At 43.7% G+C, this 20,254-nt stretch overlaps 1 protein-coding gene across 6 annotated transcripts in view; it reads right to left on the bottom strand.

Annotated features, from left to right (window-relative positions):
- Window positions 1-467: 467 nt before the first annotated feature.
- Window positions 468-20,254, bottom strand: part of FIGLA (folliculogenesis specific bHLH transcription factor) — a 44,597-nt gene continuing 24,810 nt past the window's right edge. For all 6 annotated transcript variants that reach the window (XM_040345854.1, XM_040345852.1, XM_040345853.1 and 3 more), the window contains 4 exons: window positions 18,376-18,528; window positions 11,261-11,452; window positions 9,562-9,593; window positions 468-837 (listed from right to left, as the gene is read on the bottom strand). In XM_040345854.1, the coding sequence (XP_040201788.1) occupies window positions 9,573-9,593; window positions 11,261-11,452; window positions 18,376-18,528 (366 nt within the window). In that variant the 3' untranslated portion in view covers window positions 468-837; window positions 9,562-9,572. The remainder of the gene's footprint in view (window positions 838-9,561; window positions 9,594-11,260; window positions 11,453-18,375; window positions 18,529-20,254) is intronic.

Genomic DNA, 20,254 nt, shown 5'->3' with positions numbered 1-20,254 from the left:
GCTCTGGGGATCTGAAGGTTCTGGGTATGCCACTGGCTCACAATAACTTATGGACTACGGTAACAATTACCAAACCAAAACCACAAGAAATATCCACATTTTAAAATAAAAGCTCCCAACATCAAACTGCTATCTGCACAGGAAGACTACCTTCGCATTGAAAAAATAAAAAAATAAAAAACACACATTGCACAAGAAAGTAGCTTGCCAGAAAAAAAACACATTTATTTTAAACTTACAATAACAAATACATTGCTTACAACAAAAATATTAATATTTTAGAATATTATCCGAATAAATAAATGCAATTTTGAATGGACTGGAAGATAAGATGTGCGTCCCCCCCACATATAATTTGCATATGAACATGAGGGCAACGATTCCTTCTCATTTCATATGCAGACTCAGCTTCCTGCTTTGTTAAATAATAGTTGTGCTTTATTGCGTTTTACAAAGTTGGTCAGGTCACAGAGTTGGTCAGGTCACAAAACACAGCACTCACCAAGCAGCCCATTTGTTATCTTTAAAGCTGAAGGCTTGTAAAAATATTGTATTAGCTCCCTCTAGTGGATACTCTACAAATTACTATTTAATGCAACATAAATATGTGAAAGAGCAAAAGTGCATCACAAAAAAAACAAACACAAAAAAACACACATTAGAGCGGATTCATCCATAACTGAAAATATAACAATGCTGAAGACACGCCAACGCAAGTACAGTAGTTCTTGAATTCTGGTCCAGAAATGTAGCTTGTTGTGTATGAGAAGGCTTGAAACATCCAAGGTGTCAATACTCATGGCCGAATTGCAGAAGATTGTACGGTGTCTGGAGAGGCTACAAGTAAGCAGACATTAACAAATAAGAGATCAGTAATTGCTATGTGCTGACAAGAGGATAGATCTTTGAGAGCATAGTCCTCCTGTTTGTGTTAAAGTACAGAAGCCTGATTATTTTTTTTGTTTCTTGAAAAAAGCCTATACTCTTTGTGCTTACATTTCCTGCAGCTAGTCAAAATCCTATGAAAGCGCCTATTCTAGTTAGAACTTACACAGGACCGAGCATTGGTACCTGGCCAGTTACAAAGCACTAGCACTGTCACACGATGGAAGAGGAGTAAGTCACATGCTTTCTCAATACCTGAAATTAGTTCTAAGCAGAGTTGTCCTGTCATTGTGGGTTGTTGCGGTCCTAAAATTTTTACTTTTTGTAGCCAGAAAAGAAAAAAAAAAAAAACACACACACACACACACACACCTTAGTTAGACTTAACGGTATTTCTAGAAGTCTTTCAGGACAGCACCTGGAGAGAGCCTAGCTCCACCCAACTTCCCAGGAAACACTGAATAACACCCTTTTAAAAAAAGGCAGCCCACTTCCACCATGGCCTCAGTCGTAAACGAGAAACCGCCAGCCATGCTGAAAGACAGAATTTTTAAACATAACAAAACATACACACATAATAACAGTGCTAGTCATGTTGGAAACCACCATCGAGGGTAATGGCTGCTGTCCTGAAAGACATCTAGAAATACCATCACCGGTAAGTCCAACTAAGGTTTTCTCAAAGCGTCTTTCAGGACAGCACCTGGAGACGATTAGCGAGAAAAAAAAAAAACCCCTCACCCTAGGGTGGGACCACCGTCTGTAGGACCTTTCCGGCCGAAGGCCTGCTCTGAAGCCGATAGCAAATCAACTCTATAATGCTGAATGAATGTCAAACTTGTCCACGTTGTGGCTTTACAGACTTGGTCGGGTGAGGCGCCAGCCCTTTCAGCCAAGGATGTTGCAAATGCCCTAGTTGAGTGGACCCGGATACCATCTGGTGGTATATGCCCTTGTAGGCTTCTTCAATGGCTGTTCTGAGCCATCTTCCTATTGAGCTTTTGGAAGCACGCTGTCCATTACAAGCCCCTGAACAGCACAAAAAGGGAATTTGACTTCCTAAGTTGTCTAGTCCATTCCAGATAATGTATTAAACATCTCTTCATGTCAAGAGTATAAAAAACCTTAAGCACTGATTTTGTGCGAAACGTCAGCTGTTCCCCTGTTCCTGTTTTGATCTGGTGATGTATCTGCTGTTCATTTGATAAAAGACAACCTGTACGTTTTTTGGAGTGCGGCCATCCATCCTTCATCTATCTTTTATGTAAAAAAACTTTTGATGAAAAGGCAGAGACCACCTTAGGAAGAAAGCTTGGATCCACCTTCAGGACTATCCGATCTGGAAAGACTGTTAGGAAATGTTCAATTATGGGAAAAGCCTGCAGCTCACGGACTCTCCTGGCGGAGGTTACTGCCATCAATAAGGCAGTTTTCTTACTGTCGCTTCCTCCAGGAGGTTCAAAGGGTTTCCTAGTTGGCCCCTGCAGGACCACAAGTCCCAAATTGATACAGTCAGGTCCATAAATATTGGGACATCTACACAATTCTAATCTTTTTGGCTCTATACACCACCACAATGCATTTGAAATTAAACACAATGTGCTTTAACTGCAGACTTTCAGCTTTAATTTGAGGGTATTTACATCCAAATCAGGTGAACGGTGTAGGAATTACAACAGTTTGTATATGTGCCTCCCACTTTTTAAGGGGCCAAAAGTAATGGGACAGATTAATCATAAATCAAACTTTCACTTTTTAATACTTGGTTACAAATCCTTTGCAGTCAATTACAGCCTGAAGTCTGGAACGCTTAGACATCACCAGACGCTGGGTTTCATCCCTGGTGATGCTCTGCCAGGCCTCTACTGCAACTGTCTTCAGTTCCTGCTTGTTCTTGGGGCATTTTCCCTTCAGTTTTGTCTTCAGCAAGTGAAATGCATGCTCAATCGGGTTCAGGTCAGGTGATTGACTTGGCCATTGCATAACATTCCACTTCTTTCCCTTAAACTCTTTAGTTGCTTTCGCAGTATGCTTCGGGTCATTGTCCATCTGCACTGTGAAGTGCCGTCCAATGAGTTCTGAAGCATTTGGCAGAATATGAGCACATAATATTGCCCGAAACACTTCAGATTCATCCTACTGCTTTTGTCAGCAGTCACATCATCAATAAATACAAGAGAACCAGTTGCATTGGCAGCCATACATGCCCACGCCATGACACTACCACCACCATGCTTCACTGATGAGGTGGTATGCTTTGGATCATGAGCAGTCCTTCTCCATACTCTTCTCATCACTCTGGTACAAGTTGATCTTGGTCTCATCTGTCCATAGGATGTTCCAGAACTGTCCAGAATCTGGCCAACTGTTGTGAAGGGCGTTTTCTTCACCAGGGAAAGAATTCTTTGGTCATCCACCACAGTTGTTTTCCGTGGTCTTCCAGGGCTTTTGGTGTTGCCGAGCTCACCGGTGCATTCTCTCTTTTTAAGGATGTTCCAAACAGTTGATTTGGCCACACCTAACGTTTTTGCCATCTCACTTATGGGTTTGTTTTGGTTCAGCCTAATGATGGCTTGCTTCACCGATAGCTCTTTGGATCTCATATTGAGAGTTGACAGCAGATTCCAAATGCAAATAGCACATTTGAAATTAATTCTGGACCTTTTATCTGCTCCTTGTAAATGGGATAATGAGGGAATAAACACACACCTTGCCACGGAACAGCTGAGGAGCCAACTGTCCCATTTTGGTCCCTTAAAAAGTGGGAGGCACATATACAAACTGTTGTAATTCCTACATCATTCACCTGATTTGGATGTAAATACCCTCAAATTAAAGCTGAAAGTCTGCAGTTAAAGAACATCTTGTTTGTTTAAATTTCAAATCCAAAAAGATTAGAATTGTGTTGATGTCCCAATATTTATGGACCGGACTGTAGTCACTGGTCTTGACCTAGCCATTGCCTTAACCACTTCAGCCCCAGACCATTTTGGTGGGCAAAGACCAGGCCACTTTTTTGCAATTCGGCATTGCGTCGATTTAACTGACAATTGCACGGTCGTGCGATATGGCTCCCAAACAAAATAACCTTTTTTTCCCCCAGAAATAGAGCTTTCTTTCGGTGGTATTTGATCTCGATTTATTTTTTGCGCTATAAACAAAAATAGAGCAACAATTTTGAAAAAATTCAATATTTTTTACTATAATAAATATCCCCAAAAAACAAACAAAAAAAAAAAAGTTTTTCTCCTCAGTTTAGGCCGATACGTATTCTTCTACATTTTTCTTTACCAAAAATATCGCAATAAAGCGTTTGATTGGTTTGCGCAAAAAAGTTATAGCGTTCACAAAATAGGGGATAGTTTTATGGCATTTTTATAAAAAAAAATTATAGCGATCAGTGCTATTATAATGCACTGGTTACTGTGAAAATTACACTGACAGTGAAGGAGTTAACCACTAGGTGGCGCTGTAGGGGTTAAGTGTTACCTGCATTGTGTTTCTAATTGTAGGGGAGATGGGCTCTGTCACGACACTGATCTCCGCTCCAAGTACACGGAGCCGAGATCAGTGTCATTCTTACTAGGCAGAGCAAGGAGATGTCCGTTTACACAAGCATCTCCCCGCTCTATACCTCCGTGAGACGATCGCGGGGATCCCTGCAGTGATAGAGTCCGCGGGATCCGCGGTCCGACTCACTGGGGAAGGTGGCAGGTGTGCTCGCGACCACATGGCAGGCATTTAAAGGGCCATGTACAGGTAGGTGATAATGCCTGTCCGTGCCATTCTGCCAACGTATATATGGTGTAGGCAGTTCTTAAGCGTTTAAAGAGCCCAATAACTAATTGATCTCTTGATAATTGTACTTCAAAAAAAAAAAAAAAAGATAAACTGCGGCCATCTGTGTCTTCAAGGTGCCAACCGTTAACCCCTTCTCCAGTCCATCATGAAGAAATTCCAGGATGGAAATGATCTCCTGCAGCAAATACTTTGTTCCGCACCAGAAGTTGCAGCAGATTTGCCAGCAGCTGATTTTTTGAGCTGGCCAATAGAAGCAGATTGTCCAGGAACAGAACTATCATGGTTCCCTGGATCCTCAGAGGTGCCAAAGCTTCTGCCATCACCTTGGTGAAGACCCTCAGAGCCGAGGACAGACTAAAAAAGGCAGGGCTCTGAACTGCAGATGGGCTATCCTGCTCTCTAAGCCAATTGCCAGACGCAAAATCCTCTGGGATGCGCAGGTAAGCGTCCCTGAGATTGATTGAAGCCATGAAAACACACCCCCTGTAAGCAGTTTCCTTATGGAGTAGACCGGATCCATACAAAACTTTCTGTAGCGTATGGACCAATTTAGGAGTTTTAGGTAAAAAAAAAAAGAAAAAAAAAAAAACCCCAAGCAAAGGGTTTTCTTATTACAAAAATGTGAGTGTAAAACCCCAGCCCTTCCTCCTCCTGAGGCACTGGAAAAATTACTCCCTAATACCTCAGATCCTCTTAAAGGGATATCAGTGCTAGGGCCTTGTCCTGCACGCTGGGGATCGGCGTAAAAAAAAAAAAAAAAAAAAAAAAAGAAGAAGGGGGGGGGGGGGGGGGAATATAAATCTCCTTCCCGCAGCAGGACCACCATCATTGGCTTTTTGCTGGCTGTTTGTGACACCAGAACAGCCCTACCTCTCCCCCTCTGTGTACCCCAGGGTTTCTTATAACCTGTTTCCTTGGGGGGCCTGGGTTTGCTAAAGAGGATGACAATTTCTGACTAAAAGAAGTCTCTTATTTGCAGTCCTATCCAAATGGCCTTCAAGTCAGGGTCAAAAAGCAGATCCCATTAAAAGGGAGATCACAGAGCGTCACTTTAGAAGCGGAGTCTCCCGACCAAGTCTTTAACCAGAGCGCCCTTCGTGACGAACTCACCAGGGCTGAAGTTCTAGCGGATATTCTGATTGACTCCGTCGAGGCATCCGCTCAATATCCCACTGCCTTCAACAGAACTGGGATGGTATGCAACAGATCCTCAGGAAGTACTTCCCTTGATGTGCTGCTTCAACTGCTCTAGCCAATGCGCCAAGTTTCTGGCTACCACTGTTGAGGCCTTGGCCCATTTAAGATTTGCCATGCTTTTTTTTTTTTTAGAAGGGAATCTGCACATTCATCCATGGCATCCTTCAATATCAAGTCAGTATTACGAGAAACATGGGAAAAGGCTGCATTTAGTTCCAGCCTTTGTTCCTATACTTGCGATTCGTCTTCCTCAAAAGGGAACTTATGCTTGAGAGATTTTGAGAAAAACTGAGCCCTTTCTTGTTCCTTCCATTCTCGCTTTAGTTTCTCCCAGGCCCTCAAACATTATATCATGTAGGGATAGATCAACTATCTTCCTGAACGCCAAGAGTGGTATGAATGGTCTTAATCAACTCATTCACTTTGTCAAAGGATAACTTTATATCTAGACGATCATCTGTCCAACCCCTCCTTAGCCTCATCCCCTGCTGCTTTGAGTGAACTGGCTTTGCTTGCAGCTTCCTCCTGAGTCACTATCCTCCCTGGAAGTGGATGGCAGAGGACTGGATGGTCTGGCTTGAGTGTTGGGTGCTTGTCCAAAAAGGAGCGGAACGATTGTAAAGTCCATCCACAAGTTCCTTTAGTAAGGAGACCAAAAGATCTGAGCTTTGTAGCCGCTTTACTAGGTCTGCTATACAGTCCTTGCACAGGGTCTTGGGTCCAGCTCTCCTTAAGGGACGCTTTTCAGGAAGGGCACCACCTTTTCTAAAAGGGAGGGGGTATGCTCCATTCCTGAGCCTTTCAGAAAAGGTTTCCGAGAGCAGCCGAGCGGTCTCTGAGTATTTCCGAGTCTCTGGCGCCCCCCCACCTCTGGCCACATGCGATATTGCGTGCCATAGAAGTCAATGTGGAACAAAATTAGCGTAGTTTCCATTGACTTCTATGGGGAAACTGATATGCAAGTGCTTTGGATTACAAGCATTCTCCTGGAATCCAAGGTTCCACTGTATACCGGTTTCCCCCTACCTCAGATAAAACGAGCCATCAACCCTTGCAGATTGGGCCTACTGAGCATTGAGGGGCTCTGAAGTGCTTAAAATTATGTAATTTAGCCATCAATTTGTAAAAATATTACTTGATTCCCAACTGTATGGCAGATTTTGAGCTAAAAGAAAAAAAAAAAAAAAAAAAACACAAACACACACACACACACACCCCTGCCCAACAAAAGCATATTGGGCTGGAACATGTGTTACACAGAATGTGGACAGTGAGTGAGCTCAGGTTTCATTACACAATCCCCCCCAAGCCTCTCTCACTGACTTGGCACTGTTCACAGCAACACACTGCAGATTTTTTCACAACGTACTTTGGGAGTTCTTCAAAATCATAGCAATGCCCCCAACATTAATGGCAGCCTGTCATGGGGAAAAATGGTTATTAGCCATCCCAGCTACAGTTATAAAAATGGCACCGATGTCACATATGTGACATCTGTCTTGGTACTGATCTGATCCTGACTCAGGAGGGGGATCAGTCCAAGCGGCCTTAAATGTGTTGTGCATCAAAAGTCAACCACACTGCTAAAAACACAAATAAGGGACTAGTTAAGGCTTGTTGAATATTTTGCAATGTGTTATTTATCTTGTATCATATTTGAAGCCTAAAAAAAGGCAAGAGCACAAAACTAAATGCAGAAAAATACATTAAATATCACTAGCACCATCTAGTGGAGGAATTGACTACAGCAGGCATAATGCAGGACTACAGAAGGCATCTCAGGTAAATGTTATGAATTATGGTACCGTACTCAAACACAGAACAGATTTTACCCTGAATAAATACTGATTTTGGAAATATATAAAATTCATGATTTTTGTGCTGTGCAAAAATCATGAATTCACACCCGTTTTCTCACTGCAATCATCCAAGATTGTGGCAACAAAGAGGAACTTCAGTCTGCTCACATAATTTGTAATAAAATCTTTGCCATCCTGAAGCTTCATATCATATATATAGCGATTCTGTACTTGCCAAATATTTTGCAGAAAATCTCCCTCCACCAAGTCTGGCCGCACCTATTTTAACTGTGGGCAGCTGAAGGTGTTGCCGGTTCTCTTCCTGGATTTACACAGAGGCACACCTCCAGCTCTGCAGCTCTCATTGGCCCTCTTTTGACTCACCCCCCTCCCTCTTTGGCAAACTCTCACAAGAGTTAGAGAGGGTTGTGCATGATGTCATAAGCCTAAGCTTTTTACAAGACAAGAAACAGGAAGTGGTTTGTATAAGGTATTTACTGGCAGAACAAAACCCCAATGTTTTACTATCCAAAGTTAAAACAAGGGCAGAGGATTGTATAGATGAAGATATAAAAAAATATGACTGAAGTACCACTTAAGGATGATTTTTCTGGGGGGTTCCCCTTAGGATCAAAACACAAAACCACCACAATTAAAACGCAAGACCTTTATCCAAGCATCAGGCCTATGAGGACGCGGGGGGGGGGGGGGGGTGGTAGGGGAGGGCAAGAATGAGCCCATACCTTACTCAACTCTTAGGCCACTCTGGAAAGGGAAACACGCAACACACACACACACACACACACACACACACTCTCATCACAGTGATTGATGTATAAACAATAGTTTTTACACCGTTCGTGTTCCATTGTGTACAACTGTGATATCTGTGATTGGCCACAGCCATCACGTGGTAAGGGTCCATCATGATTGGCCCTGTACCATGTAATCACTTTGACCGATTACAGAATAAAAACGCACAACGGCTATGAATAAAAGCCATTTTTTATAACGACATGCCATGTCTGATTGGTCACAGCGATCACATGGTACCAGGGCTGTGCTCAGCTGCCCAGCACAACATGTGTGCCTCAGTGTCCAAATAGCATGAGTGGGATGACATTGGGATAGCAGTGCTCCCGCCGGGCAGCGTTATTACAATAGGCCGGGTGGGAGATGGTTATCTGCTCTCCTCCGCTATGCTTCTCTCATGGTCTGTTTTAGCTGCCCATCAAAATGCATTGGCTATTGAAATAAATTTATTACGTTCTGAAAGCCCTCCCAATTTTCCTCAGTATCAAGGTTTTTAAAATGGGATCATCTTTAATATCCTATAGTATATAACACAGTTTAGAAAAGTTGGCTTTTTTTTTTTTAATCAAGTGTTCTTGCACTACCCTCTTGCCACCTTTTCCTACGATTTATGCTGAATGCAATTACTCCGATTGCCATTTCCCAAAGTTATCCCTTACTTCCAGATCTGCAATCAGATCCATGTTTGCAATTCACACATCTAGCCAAGCATTATTTCTAGTTGGGGCATCCACCAATTGACACATGAAGTTGTCCTGAAAGACATTTAAGAAATGGCGAGCCTTAGATGAGCGAGTAGTTCCATTTGCCCAGTCAATATTTGAGGAAATTGAAGTTCCTTGTCAACACAATAACATTGCCCTGCCTTGTATCTACTCCTAACTGACAGGAGATCAGAATTCTTATCTCCAGGTTAGGGGGCCTATAGCATATTGGTTCAAGCACATCTGTGAAAGGAGATTGCTCGGCTCCAATTAAGGACACTCCTGAAACACCAGGGACATAGATGGAGAATTTGTGGAAAAACAAACAAAAAAAAATAGTTGATTTTGATGTTACTACTTACCAGCAGTAGGTTTAATGACCACTCTGAAATGCCTGGTAAGGGGGTGAAAAAAAAAAAAAAAACACACACAAAACCGTTACACTTTTAATTAAATGGCTGCATTATTGGTTACATTGCACAATGATAATTTGTGAACATAAAACATCAAAAAGTGACAGACTTTGCTGGAACAGTTTGGTGGCAACGTAGAGTGTAGTGCTACCTCAGAGACACTTTATAATTATGAGCCTCGACTCCAAGAACCCCCCCTCAGCCCCCGACACACTTGGTTATATAAAAGTTACTGCAAGCATGCCTACCAAAGCATGCCCTGCTCCCTAATTAAAGTAGTACTTCACCTACAGACAAACAAAAAGCATAATAATTGGCAGAATGTTGGCAACCATGCCACAGCAGCAGCTCACCAGTTAATGATATTGCAGCTCACCATCCAGTCACAGATTAGTCCACTCTATGCTCTGCACCCGTGTGACTCTGGATATCTGCACCCCAAACTCAGAGCTTCAGATCCCACTCAGGCTGCCAATGTGCAGCAGTGGGGGTGCACACTGGACAGCGATGGGTGGGCACTCACCGGTCTCCCTCATGGCAAGAGGAAGCGGTGTCCTGTACAGCCTGGGAAATGTCAGCTCTTTCCCCTCATCCTGTCAATCCCTCTGGAAAATGTAGTGAAAACAAAAAAAAAAACCTCTTGATTACAGTAGAGCCAGAGCCTTTTGAACTCTTCCTGTTAAGGAGCACCTTCCTCTTGCTCATACAGCTGTTAACCGGTTTAACGCTGCAGGGCAGCAGCTGCAGCCAGTGTTTCTCTCAATCGTCATACTTAGTGCCTGGCTACAAGAGCTACAAAAATAGTAAAGAAAAAAAAAAAGTGCAACTCTGGATTTCAGTTTTCCCTGATTAATTCACTACAGTTTTCACCAAGGTCGTAGTTTCATCAAGTGTCTCCTTTATCCTCATCTGCTTTTGCCTGCAAAGTAACCCTCAGTTTTAATTGGCAGAAGTGGGTTAAAATAGTAGACAAGTTTCCACAATTAGAAAAGAGGTGCAAGCTCTGACCAAGCAAAATAACTTCTCCTGTTTTGAATAAGTGAGGGAGGTATTATGTAGTGCCAATGCTGCCAAGTACGGTGTCACCCTAGGACAGGAAGATTACCATATTGAAATAATGGAGTACAGAAAGATTCATAAAGATTTGCTAAAAATCCCAACTTCTTGTTTGGGCTGGCAACACCACCAGCTGTCACATATGCCTGTTGGACTACAGACCACCACCTATGCCAGCCTCCATAAAACATACCCACACAGTGTGGATGCATGGTGTGGGTGAACAGCAACTCACCTTTATCCCTCTCACCAGCCCCTGCTCCAGATCAGGACCCAGCTTCCTTTTTAAAGGTCCTACCCCCACACTGAAATGTACGGGGCAGGGTGAGATTTGCATATAAAGGAGCTACTGTGGCAGCCAGCTACAAATCCCATTATTGAACCCCTTACATTCTATAGGTTTGTGTAATGGCCATTTTGTAGCTGAAGAATATAGCCAAGGGTAGGTAACTGTCAAGGCCAAACTGACCCTAGATGTAATATATTGATGCGATTAGATATACAATATGCCTGGCTGTTGCACCCAAGAGAAGAAATGTATTGAAAAAAAGAAAAGCTAAAAGGGAACATTACCCTTAAATTTAATACATACCACTTTGCCACTCTTGTTAATCTGTAAGAAACCCAGGTATCCAGGAAACATTCCCGCTGCCCTCCACAAGCCCATTGGGTCTTCAGTTTTAACCATAAATGGCATTCCGGTAGGGCCCATAAAGTCACATCTCATAGGAATTGGGCCCATGTATCTTTCAGGGGTTTCTAGGTCAGGAACATCTTCTATTTTCTAAAGATGAAAACAAAACATTAAGTTAAACAGCCAACAATAAAACGTATTTTCACCAGTCCAGCAATTACCGGTAACACTTTCACAGGAGTCTGTACAAACCTATTGAGTACAATTAGAAACCAGCATGTAAAGCTGTACTGCTTCTTGCAGCAGCAAGATACAGCTAGAACCGGGCCCTAAATTAGGCACAGCAAATCTGTTTAGGAAAGCTTCTGACAAGAACCTGACAGATTCCCTTTTTACTCTTCTCCACTACTGGCCAGTAGCCAGCTGCCAGACGATGGTAGACAGTGCATAACTTGTCAAATTCAATTATAACTAAAAAGGCAAAAAACTTTTCTCAGCTTTGGATAGTGGAGACGGATTAGAACATTTGTCAGTTTTTCTTGCTCTATGTGCCCGTTTCGAAGATTAACCCTCTCCAGTTGTCTCGTTTACCATTATCATCGAACGTGAAAGTAACAATCCAAAATTGCATTTGTCCCCAGAACAGTATGGGGGGGGGGGGATCTTCCAATGGGGGCACCAGTTCTAGTGACCTGGGGTTCCCAAAGGAATTCCCTTAATTTGCAGTGATTTCCTCTCACCCGTCTAGCTATGGGACAGGAAGTGAAAGGGGCACAAATGGTGAATAAAAATCTTGACAGGTGTTCTAGCCCTCCCTTACGCGATCCAAATTGAAAATAAAAATAAAGTTTGCCTACTTTAATTCCCCTTTTACATGGGCACTGTCACGCCACAAAAACAGGCAGTTTAAAGCGCGTTTTTTAATTCACCTCAGGCACCTGTCAAAAACAGGCAATGGCCACTGGACAGACCCACGCTACTGCTGCCGCAAAGCTGTGCTTCATGGTCTGGCAATTTTTTTTTTTTTCAATAGAGCATGTTGAGTGACAGAGGTGAAAGAGTCCATCCATGTCGTAGCTGCATTTATTGGAGATATTAGATCTCTATTTTTATTACACACTGCTCAAAAAAAATTAAAGGAATACTTTTGAATCAGAACTCCTGGGATATTGATCTGGTCAGTCAAGTAGCAGAGGGGGTTGTTAATTTAAATTAACAGGTGCACTAGATCGGCAACAATGAGACTACCTCCAAAAACAGGAATGTTTTTTCAGGTGGAGGCGTCCGACATGTTTTTTCCCTACTCATCTTTTGACTGTTTTTCACTAGTTTTGCATTTGGCTAGGGTCAGTGTCACTACAGGTAGCACAAGGCGATACATGGACCCTATAAAGGTTGCACAGGCAGTCCAACTCCTCCAGGATGGCACATCAATACGTGCCATTGCCAGAAGGTTTGCCGTGTCTCCCAGCATAGACTCAAGAGCATGGAGGAGATTCCAGGAGACAGGCAGTTACTCTAGGAGAGCTGGACAGAGCCGTAGAAGGTCCTTAACCCCATCAGCAGGACCGGTATCTGCTCCTTTGTGCAAGGAGGAACAGGATCAGCACTGCCAGAGCCCTACAAAATGACCTCCAACAGGCCACTGTGTGAATGTCTCTGACCAATCAGAAACAGACTTCATGAGGGTGGCCTGAGGGCCAGACGTCCTCTAGTGTGCTCTGTGCTCACTGCCGGACACTGTGGAGCTCGATTGGCTTTTTCCATTGAACACCAGAATTGGCAGGTCCACCACTGGTGCCCCATGCTTTTCACAGATGAGAGCAGGTTCACCCTGAGCATATGTGACAGACGTGAAAGGGTCTGGAGAAGCTGCAGAGAACTTTATACTGCCTGTAACATCATTCAGCATGACCGGTTTGGTGGTGGGTCAGTGATGGTCTGGGAGGCATATCCATGGTGGTGGGTCAGTGATGGTCTGGGGAGGCATATCCATGGAGGGATGCAGAATGGCACCCCGACTGCCATTAGGAATTGGGATGAAATCCTTAGACCTATTGTCAGACCCTACGCTGGTGCAGTGGGTCCTGGGTTTCTCCTGGTGCACGACAATGCCGGTCTCATGTGGAGCCAGTTCCTGGAGAATGAAGAAATTGATACCATTGAATGGCCCCCACGCTCACCTGACCTACATCCAAAAGAACATCTCTGGGACATTATGTTTCGGTCCATCCGGTGCTGCCAGGTTGTACCTCAGTCTGTTCAGGAGCTCAGTGATGCTCTACATCTCTGAATGTAATGAGATCTAAAGCTCTTGTAAATCTAACACTGCCCCTTGGGGACTGCTTGGATTTACCTGCTCATCTGCACCATCATGACCCTGGGAACATTCCAACCCACCTGACACTCTGGGTTCAAATATCTTTGCACAACCCTAAAGTAATAAGCCAAACCACAAAATGTATATTCTATTAAAGTTTACCGAATAACTCAAGGAAGATTTTGTTGCAAAAAAGTAGGCAATAGAACAACTAATCTTTGGATAACAGTCCTTGTTCAGAAGAATTCCTCCACAATAATACAAGTTAAAACAAATCTGGAGAGAAAGGTATCTTATACACACACACACACACACACACACGCACGTACAATGGAGTAGTACCACTTGAACATGACCTGAAAGGAAAAGCAAGAGTTAAGCATTAATTCTGACAAGACATGTCTCTGTATAAGGACTCTGTGCTGGTTGAAACTCTGTGTAAAAAAACATAAGTGTACAACAGGGTTTAAAACCAGCACAGAGTCCTTATACAGAGCTCTCTTCTGACCTCTCTGGTTACATCCGATATTCCACCTGTTCCTTTACAGGTATGCAGCTTTGAGCCCTGTCATTTAATGTCTTCATTTTCTCTAATACATTATCCCATTATTTAATCATTTATACATTCATGATGGCAGTACATTTTTTCACTGTCCGGCTTACTTATACATATGACCAATAACTTTGATATTTTATTATATTCACTGATTTACACACACATTATATATATATATATATATATATATATATATATATATATATATATATATATATATATATATATTTTACACACACACACACACATATATACACATACATATACACACACACACACACACACACACTGTCTTTTGCTCTGCAGGGGCAGTGTATATATTTTTTGATGTTCCAGCATATTCGCCCCGGGTTTGCCTGAAGGAGAGTGAGGCCCTCTTATGCCGTCTTTGTGCTCCTTTTTTCCCATCTCAGGAGCCACAGCGCCACTGCTTTGATGTCCTTCGGTCCTTTAATAGTTCATATACATGGTGACGGGTATGACATATGTATTGTGTAGAACAAAATTCATGTTTTTCCTGTTATGTACCAGAAACATTTTTTCTGTAATCTGTTTTGATGTAATATTTTCTATCTATATTGTATACAGTACAACCCCACACGGACATTGGCCCCTGAAAAAAGGGACTGTATTCTGAAACGCGTAGGGCCTGAATTTATCCCTGTGGATGAGTCCATCACGCACCTATGTACTTTGTTTTTAAACAAATTGTTTTCTACTATATTTTTTGTATTAAATCATAATAAATTCTACTGTAATCATTACGCTCCTGAATTCATTGTTACCGTTAAAGCCCCACCTTGGGGGATTTCTCCTTTCCCATTAAAAAAGCAGGGTTTACATGGGCAGGGGGAAAGGGGTGGAGTGGCAAAATTGGGTTTCGCCTAGGGTGTCAAAAATCCTTGCACCAGCCCTGGACAGGTGTATATGTACAATGTTCAAATAGAGATGCAGTCAGGGATGGACTGGCCATCGGGAGGACCGGGAGATTCCCGGTGGGCCGATCCTTCAGTGGGCCAATTTTCAGTGACAGCTCCGAGTCTCTGCTCTCTGCTGACCGCTGCTTATCAGAGTCAGGGTACTGTATAAGCGAGGGCTTGCTGAGCAGCAGCTTGTGCGGGCTATTTTCGTTCCTTCACGCTGCCACAAGCTACACTTTTTACTGCAGAGAGAGCCAAGTCAGCCGACATCTCTCCCCGCAGTCCCCGGCAGCCTGGCCCTGATACACACATACATTGCAGACTGCATAGTGCAGTGGAGAGAACTGAGCCCGCTCCCTCCTTCTCCTGCTGTGTGATATTTCCTGTGTACACAGAGGAGGAGGAGGCTCACCACGCTGCAGAGTCAAAGCTGCTCGTTTAAAAATGCCTGAACAACTGCAAAGTAAGTTTTCCAGAGGTGGGGGAGAACAAGCCTACAGTTCACTTTGAGTGATTTGGGGGGAGAGGATATGTTTTAGGGGGCACTTTAGGACAAGGGGGCTTGTATATGAAATCCACCCCCCTTAGCACATATCCTCTCCTTCCCCCCTCAAATCAAAGAGATACTGTCTGCCACAGAGGGGGGTGGTCCTTGGCACCCCACAAGTGATGTGCACAAATGCTCCAGGTGCCCAAACTAATGCCCCCCTTCCAGCCAAGTTAGTGCAGCAAAGTGAAAAACACAGGAACACGTTGTGTGATCTGTGCAATGCACATGTGACCCGGGTGCAATTTCAGCCCAATTATGTCTGCACACTCTCTGACCCTCTCCTGTAGTATGTTTGCAGTCTCTGACCCTCTCCTATAGTATGTTTGCAGTCTCTGACCATCTCCTATAGCATGTTTGCAGTCTCTGACCCTCTCCTGTAGCATGTCTGCAGTCTCTGACCCTCTCCTGTAGCATGTCTGCAGTCTCTGACCCTCTCCTGTAGCATGTCTGCAGTCTCTGACCCTCTCCTGTAGCATGTCTGCAGTCTCTGACCCTCTCCTGTAGCATGTCTGCAGTCTCTGACCCTCTCCTGTAGCATGTCTGCAGTCTCTGACCCTCTCCTGTAGCATGTCTGCAGTCTCTGACCCTCTCCTGTAGCATGTCTGCAGTCTCTGACCCTCTCCTGTAGCATGTCTGCAGTCTCTGACCCTCACCTGTAGCATGTCTGCAGTCTCTGACCATCTCCTGCAGCATGTCTGCAGTCTCTGACCATCTCCTGCAGCATGTCTGCAGTCTCTGACCATCTCCTGCAGCATGTCTGCAGTCTCTGACCATCTCCTGCAGCATGTCTGCAGTCTCTGACCATCTCCTGCAGCATGTCTGCAGTCTCTGACCCTTGCCTGTAGTATGTTTTGCAGTCTCTGACCCTCGCCTGTAGTACGTTTTGCAGTCTCTGACCCTTGCCTGTAGTATGTTTTGCAGTTTCTGACCCTTGCCTGTAATACGTTTTTGCAGTCTGACCCTCTCCTGTACTGTGTCTGCAGTCTTTGACCCTTGCCTGTAGTATGTTTTGCAGTCTCTGACCCTCGCCTGTAATACGTTTTGCAGTCTCTGACCATCTCCTGTAGCATGTCTGCGGTCTCTGACCCTTGCCTGTAGTATGTTTTGCAGTTTTTGACTCTCGCCTGTAGTATGTTTTGCAGTCTCTGACCCTCTCCTGTACTGTGTCTGCAGTCTCTGACCCTTGCCTGTAGTATGTTTTGCAGTCTCTGACCCTCGCCTGTAATACGTTTTGCAGTCTGACCCTCTCCTGTACTGTGTCTGCAGTCTCTGACCTTTGCCTGTAGTATGTTTTGCAGTCTCTGACCCTATCCAGTAGTATGTTTTGCAGTCTCTGACCCTTGCCTGTAGTGCGTTTTGCAGTCTCTGACCCTTGCCTGTAGTACGTTTTTGCAGTCTCTGACCCTTGCCTGTAGTACGTTTTGCAGTCTCTGACCCTTGCCTGTAGTACGTTTTGCAGTCTCTGACCCTTGCCTGTAGTACGTTTTGCAGTCTGACCCTTGCCTGTAGTACATTTTGCAGTCTCTGACCCTTGCCTGTAGTACATTTTGCAGTCTCTGACCCTCTCCTGTAGTACGTTTTGCAGTCTCTGACCCTCTCCTGTAGTATTTCTGCAATAAAGAAGGGCACAAGCATGAATTAATTTATGTACTGCCACTGCTGGTCATGGTCACTGATGAAATAATGTTTTTGTGCGTGTTTGCAAAATTAAAGTGGGCCGGTCTGGATGAAGTCCAGGGCCAAATTTTTGTCCCAGTCCAGCCCTGGATGCAGTAAAATGGTTCCCCAGGGTAAAGCTGTCTGTGCATAGTGTCCCAGTGAAGCAGCAAAGAAAGGTTTGTAAAAAGGTGGGCAATTGCCCTCTCACCAACGACCAGGCCGATTCAATGCCTTCGGAACAGCGATTCCTGAACAGGTGTCCTTGCAGCTGTTCCACTCGCAACGATCATCCTATGCACAGCACAAAGTGTGGGTTGTTGGACTATCAGGGTGATGCTGGATATATGCATGAAGATCAGCAAGCAGGGATTGGCCCTTCTCGGCCGGGTTGGAATGTCGTAAACCGCTACCTCACTCTCTCGGAACAGAGGTCCGCCACAGACCAGGCCCAGGAGGAAGAGACCGTAGCGCGTGTCTCTGGTCTCTTATGCCGTTTCCAGCACTCTCTCTGATTATAGCAAAGATCCCTGGGATATGAAGTCCAAGTGCATAGTCATACAGAGTAATTGCCATTCCGAGGCACTACTAATCCCACAATCCCTTTGGGTCGGCTCACATATATGATGTCAGCTAGTAAATGACAGGGAATCGCTATGCTTTGCAATTGTAGTCCACATTGCTACATCAAGTACGGTACTCCAACTATATATTTGTGTTTGGAAAGCTGTGGCACAGGCTTAATCAGCTAGACTGAGCCAAAGTTATTTTGCATGGACCAAACAAAACAAAACAAAAAAAAAGTTTTAAAATCCCTAATTTTACCAATAGATGGCACCAAGTATCAGAGAAATGTTTCCGATACTTGGTGACATCTAATGGCCAAAACGATATATTTTCAGTTTTAAAAAACATTCATCCAGCATAGGACATAGCTGGACATTAATTTTCTTTCCCCCACCCACAAAAAGGACAAATGTACTTTTAATGGGAAAATGGCTCAGAGATTATATAACAATTCTCCTAGGTGTTTAGCCAAATTATTAGCCATATACAAAAATACAACTTTACCTCAAAACCTCCAGTTTCAACCAGGATATCATGTAGAAGTCTTATGTATTCTGTTGCCGCTTTCAGTGTGTCCACTTTGCTTGGTTTTCGATCTTTGGGGATGAGCGGCACAATAGTCTTCAACTTGGAAAAACCACTATTGATATTTCTGATCTGTTAATTAAAAAGGTTTATAAAGGTTAAGACTGGACCAGAACTCCAGTCAGTCAAGCAGCTATACACATTACACAACTGAATACACATATGTACACGGATTTGCCTACCAGAGATTTGTTGTTTTGTTTAACCAGTCTTGTACACAAAAAACACACAGGATACTTTTCCTGTGTAACACAGGGCAATGTTACTAGCTGCACAACTCTTTTCTTCCACAAGATGGAAGCTATAACTTGTTTAGCTAGTGACTGGCTTTACACAGGAGCATTCTGGGAGATGTAGTTTAGAGGAGGTTCACCCATCCCTGTGAAGCAACTACAATATTCACTTACACCTGAGAGCTGGGGGGGGTCACATAAAAACAAAAGCCTAAGAGTAGGGTAGTTGGGGAGCGCACCAACTGTAGATGGAATGGAGGAGTACTGTGCTATGCTGGGCAAGCAGGCCCTGTGCTGAATTCACGGGATGTTGCTGTACCTAAGAGCAAGCAGACCTCACTTAGGGTTGGACCAGAGCAGAATACCTAAATTACCATCGGCTCCTGTGGGGGTAGCAACACACCCAAATTTTGCCTATTTTAGGTTATTGCTTCAATTTTGACAGGAGCCAATTATCCTAACAACAGGTCTTTGGAGTGTGGGGAAAACCCACAGAAGTACAAGAAGAACATGCAAAACGCCATGCAAGTAGTGTCCTGGTTGGATTTGAACCAAGGACCCAATGCTGGAAGACAGGCTAATCACCAAGCCACTGTGCTTGCCATGCAGTTTATGTAATTTTACTAGTGTAGCCCCCTGTAGTGTGTACTACTAGAGAGGGTTATGTAAAAACACTGACTCGTGTCTAGCTTGCGAGTCTGTAAATGGGTTAGTGAATGGTGTAAAAGTAGGAACCGGCGCCAATAAAATGAGTACACCGTAATAAAAAAAATATCCTATATTAAAGTACAGCGCTAAAATACTAAAAATGAAAAAAGGGCACAACAAAATTAAGTGCAAAAAAATGTCAATCAAAAATCCATAGTGATTGCAGATATAATAAACAGTCTATAATGTGATAACAGAAATAAGAATAATAAAATTCGGGTCTTCTAATAATCCACCACCGTGCCTCTTAAAAGTGCAATGTGTAATTTTCAAAGTGCTTCACCCGAAGTGCCATACTATTCTGCTCACCAGATATCCAAGACCATACACTAACCAACAGGCTTATTAGGAGAATCTTTTCTCAGGATCCTGTCTCTTTCAAGCCTCGCACAGGCTATGCTCAATCCTTCCACGGATTACCAGGACACCACCTCAGTCCTATCCAATCAGTATATAATAATAAAAAATAAATAAAAACACACACACACACACACACACACACACACACACACACACCTCTTCATAAGCTTAAAGGGGTTGTAAAGGAATTTTTTTTGTAAAGGCATCCTTTACCTGCAGACATTCCTCTTTGCACTTCCTCATTGTTCGTTTTTGCTCAGAAGTTGCTCTATTTCTTCTCTTTTGTTCACTTCCTGCTTGTCTGATTTTACGGACCACCGTGAAGGGAGGCTTTACTGCGGTGGTCAGTAATGTGCTCACCCCCTCCTGGGAACTACATCTGTGTAGCAGGACACTCTCTACGTGTTATAGACTTCAATGAGGTGTGAATTACTGGGCCTGCCACAATTCATACTGGGAAATGTAGGGCCAAATTCTCACAAGAGATACGCAGGCGG

Source organism: Rana temporaria, chromosome 3, assembly GCF_905171775.1.
Source record: "Rana temporaria chromosome 3, aRanTem1.1, whole genome shotgun sequence".
In the NCBI taxonomy this organism is placed as follows: domain Eukaryota; kingdom Metazoa; phylum Chordata; class Amphibia; order Anura; family Ranidae; genus Rana; species Rana temporaria.
The sequence above is the reverse complement of the archived record's forward strand: the minus strand, read 5'-3'. Positions and strand labels throughout refer to the sequence as shown.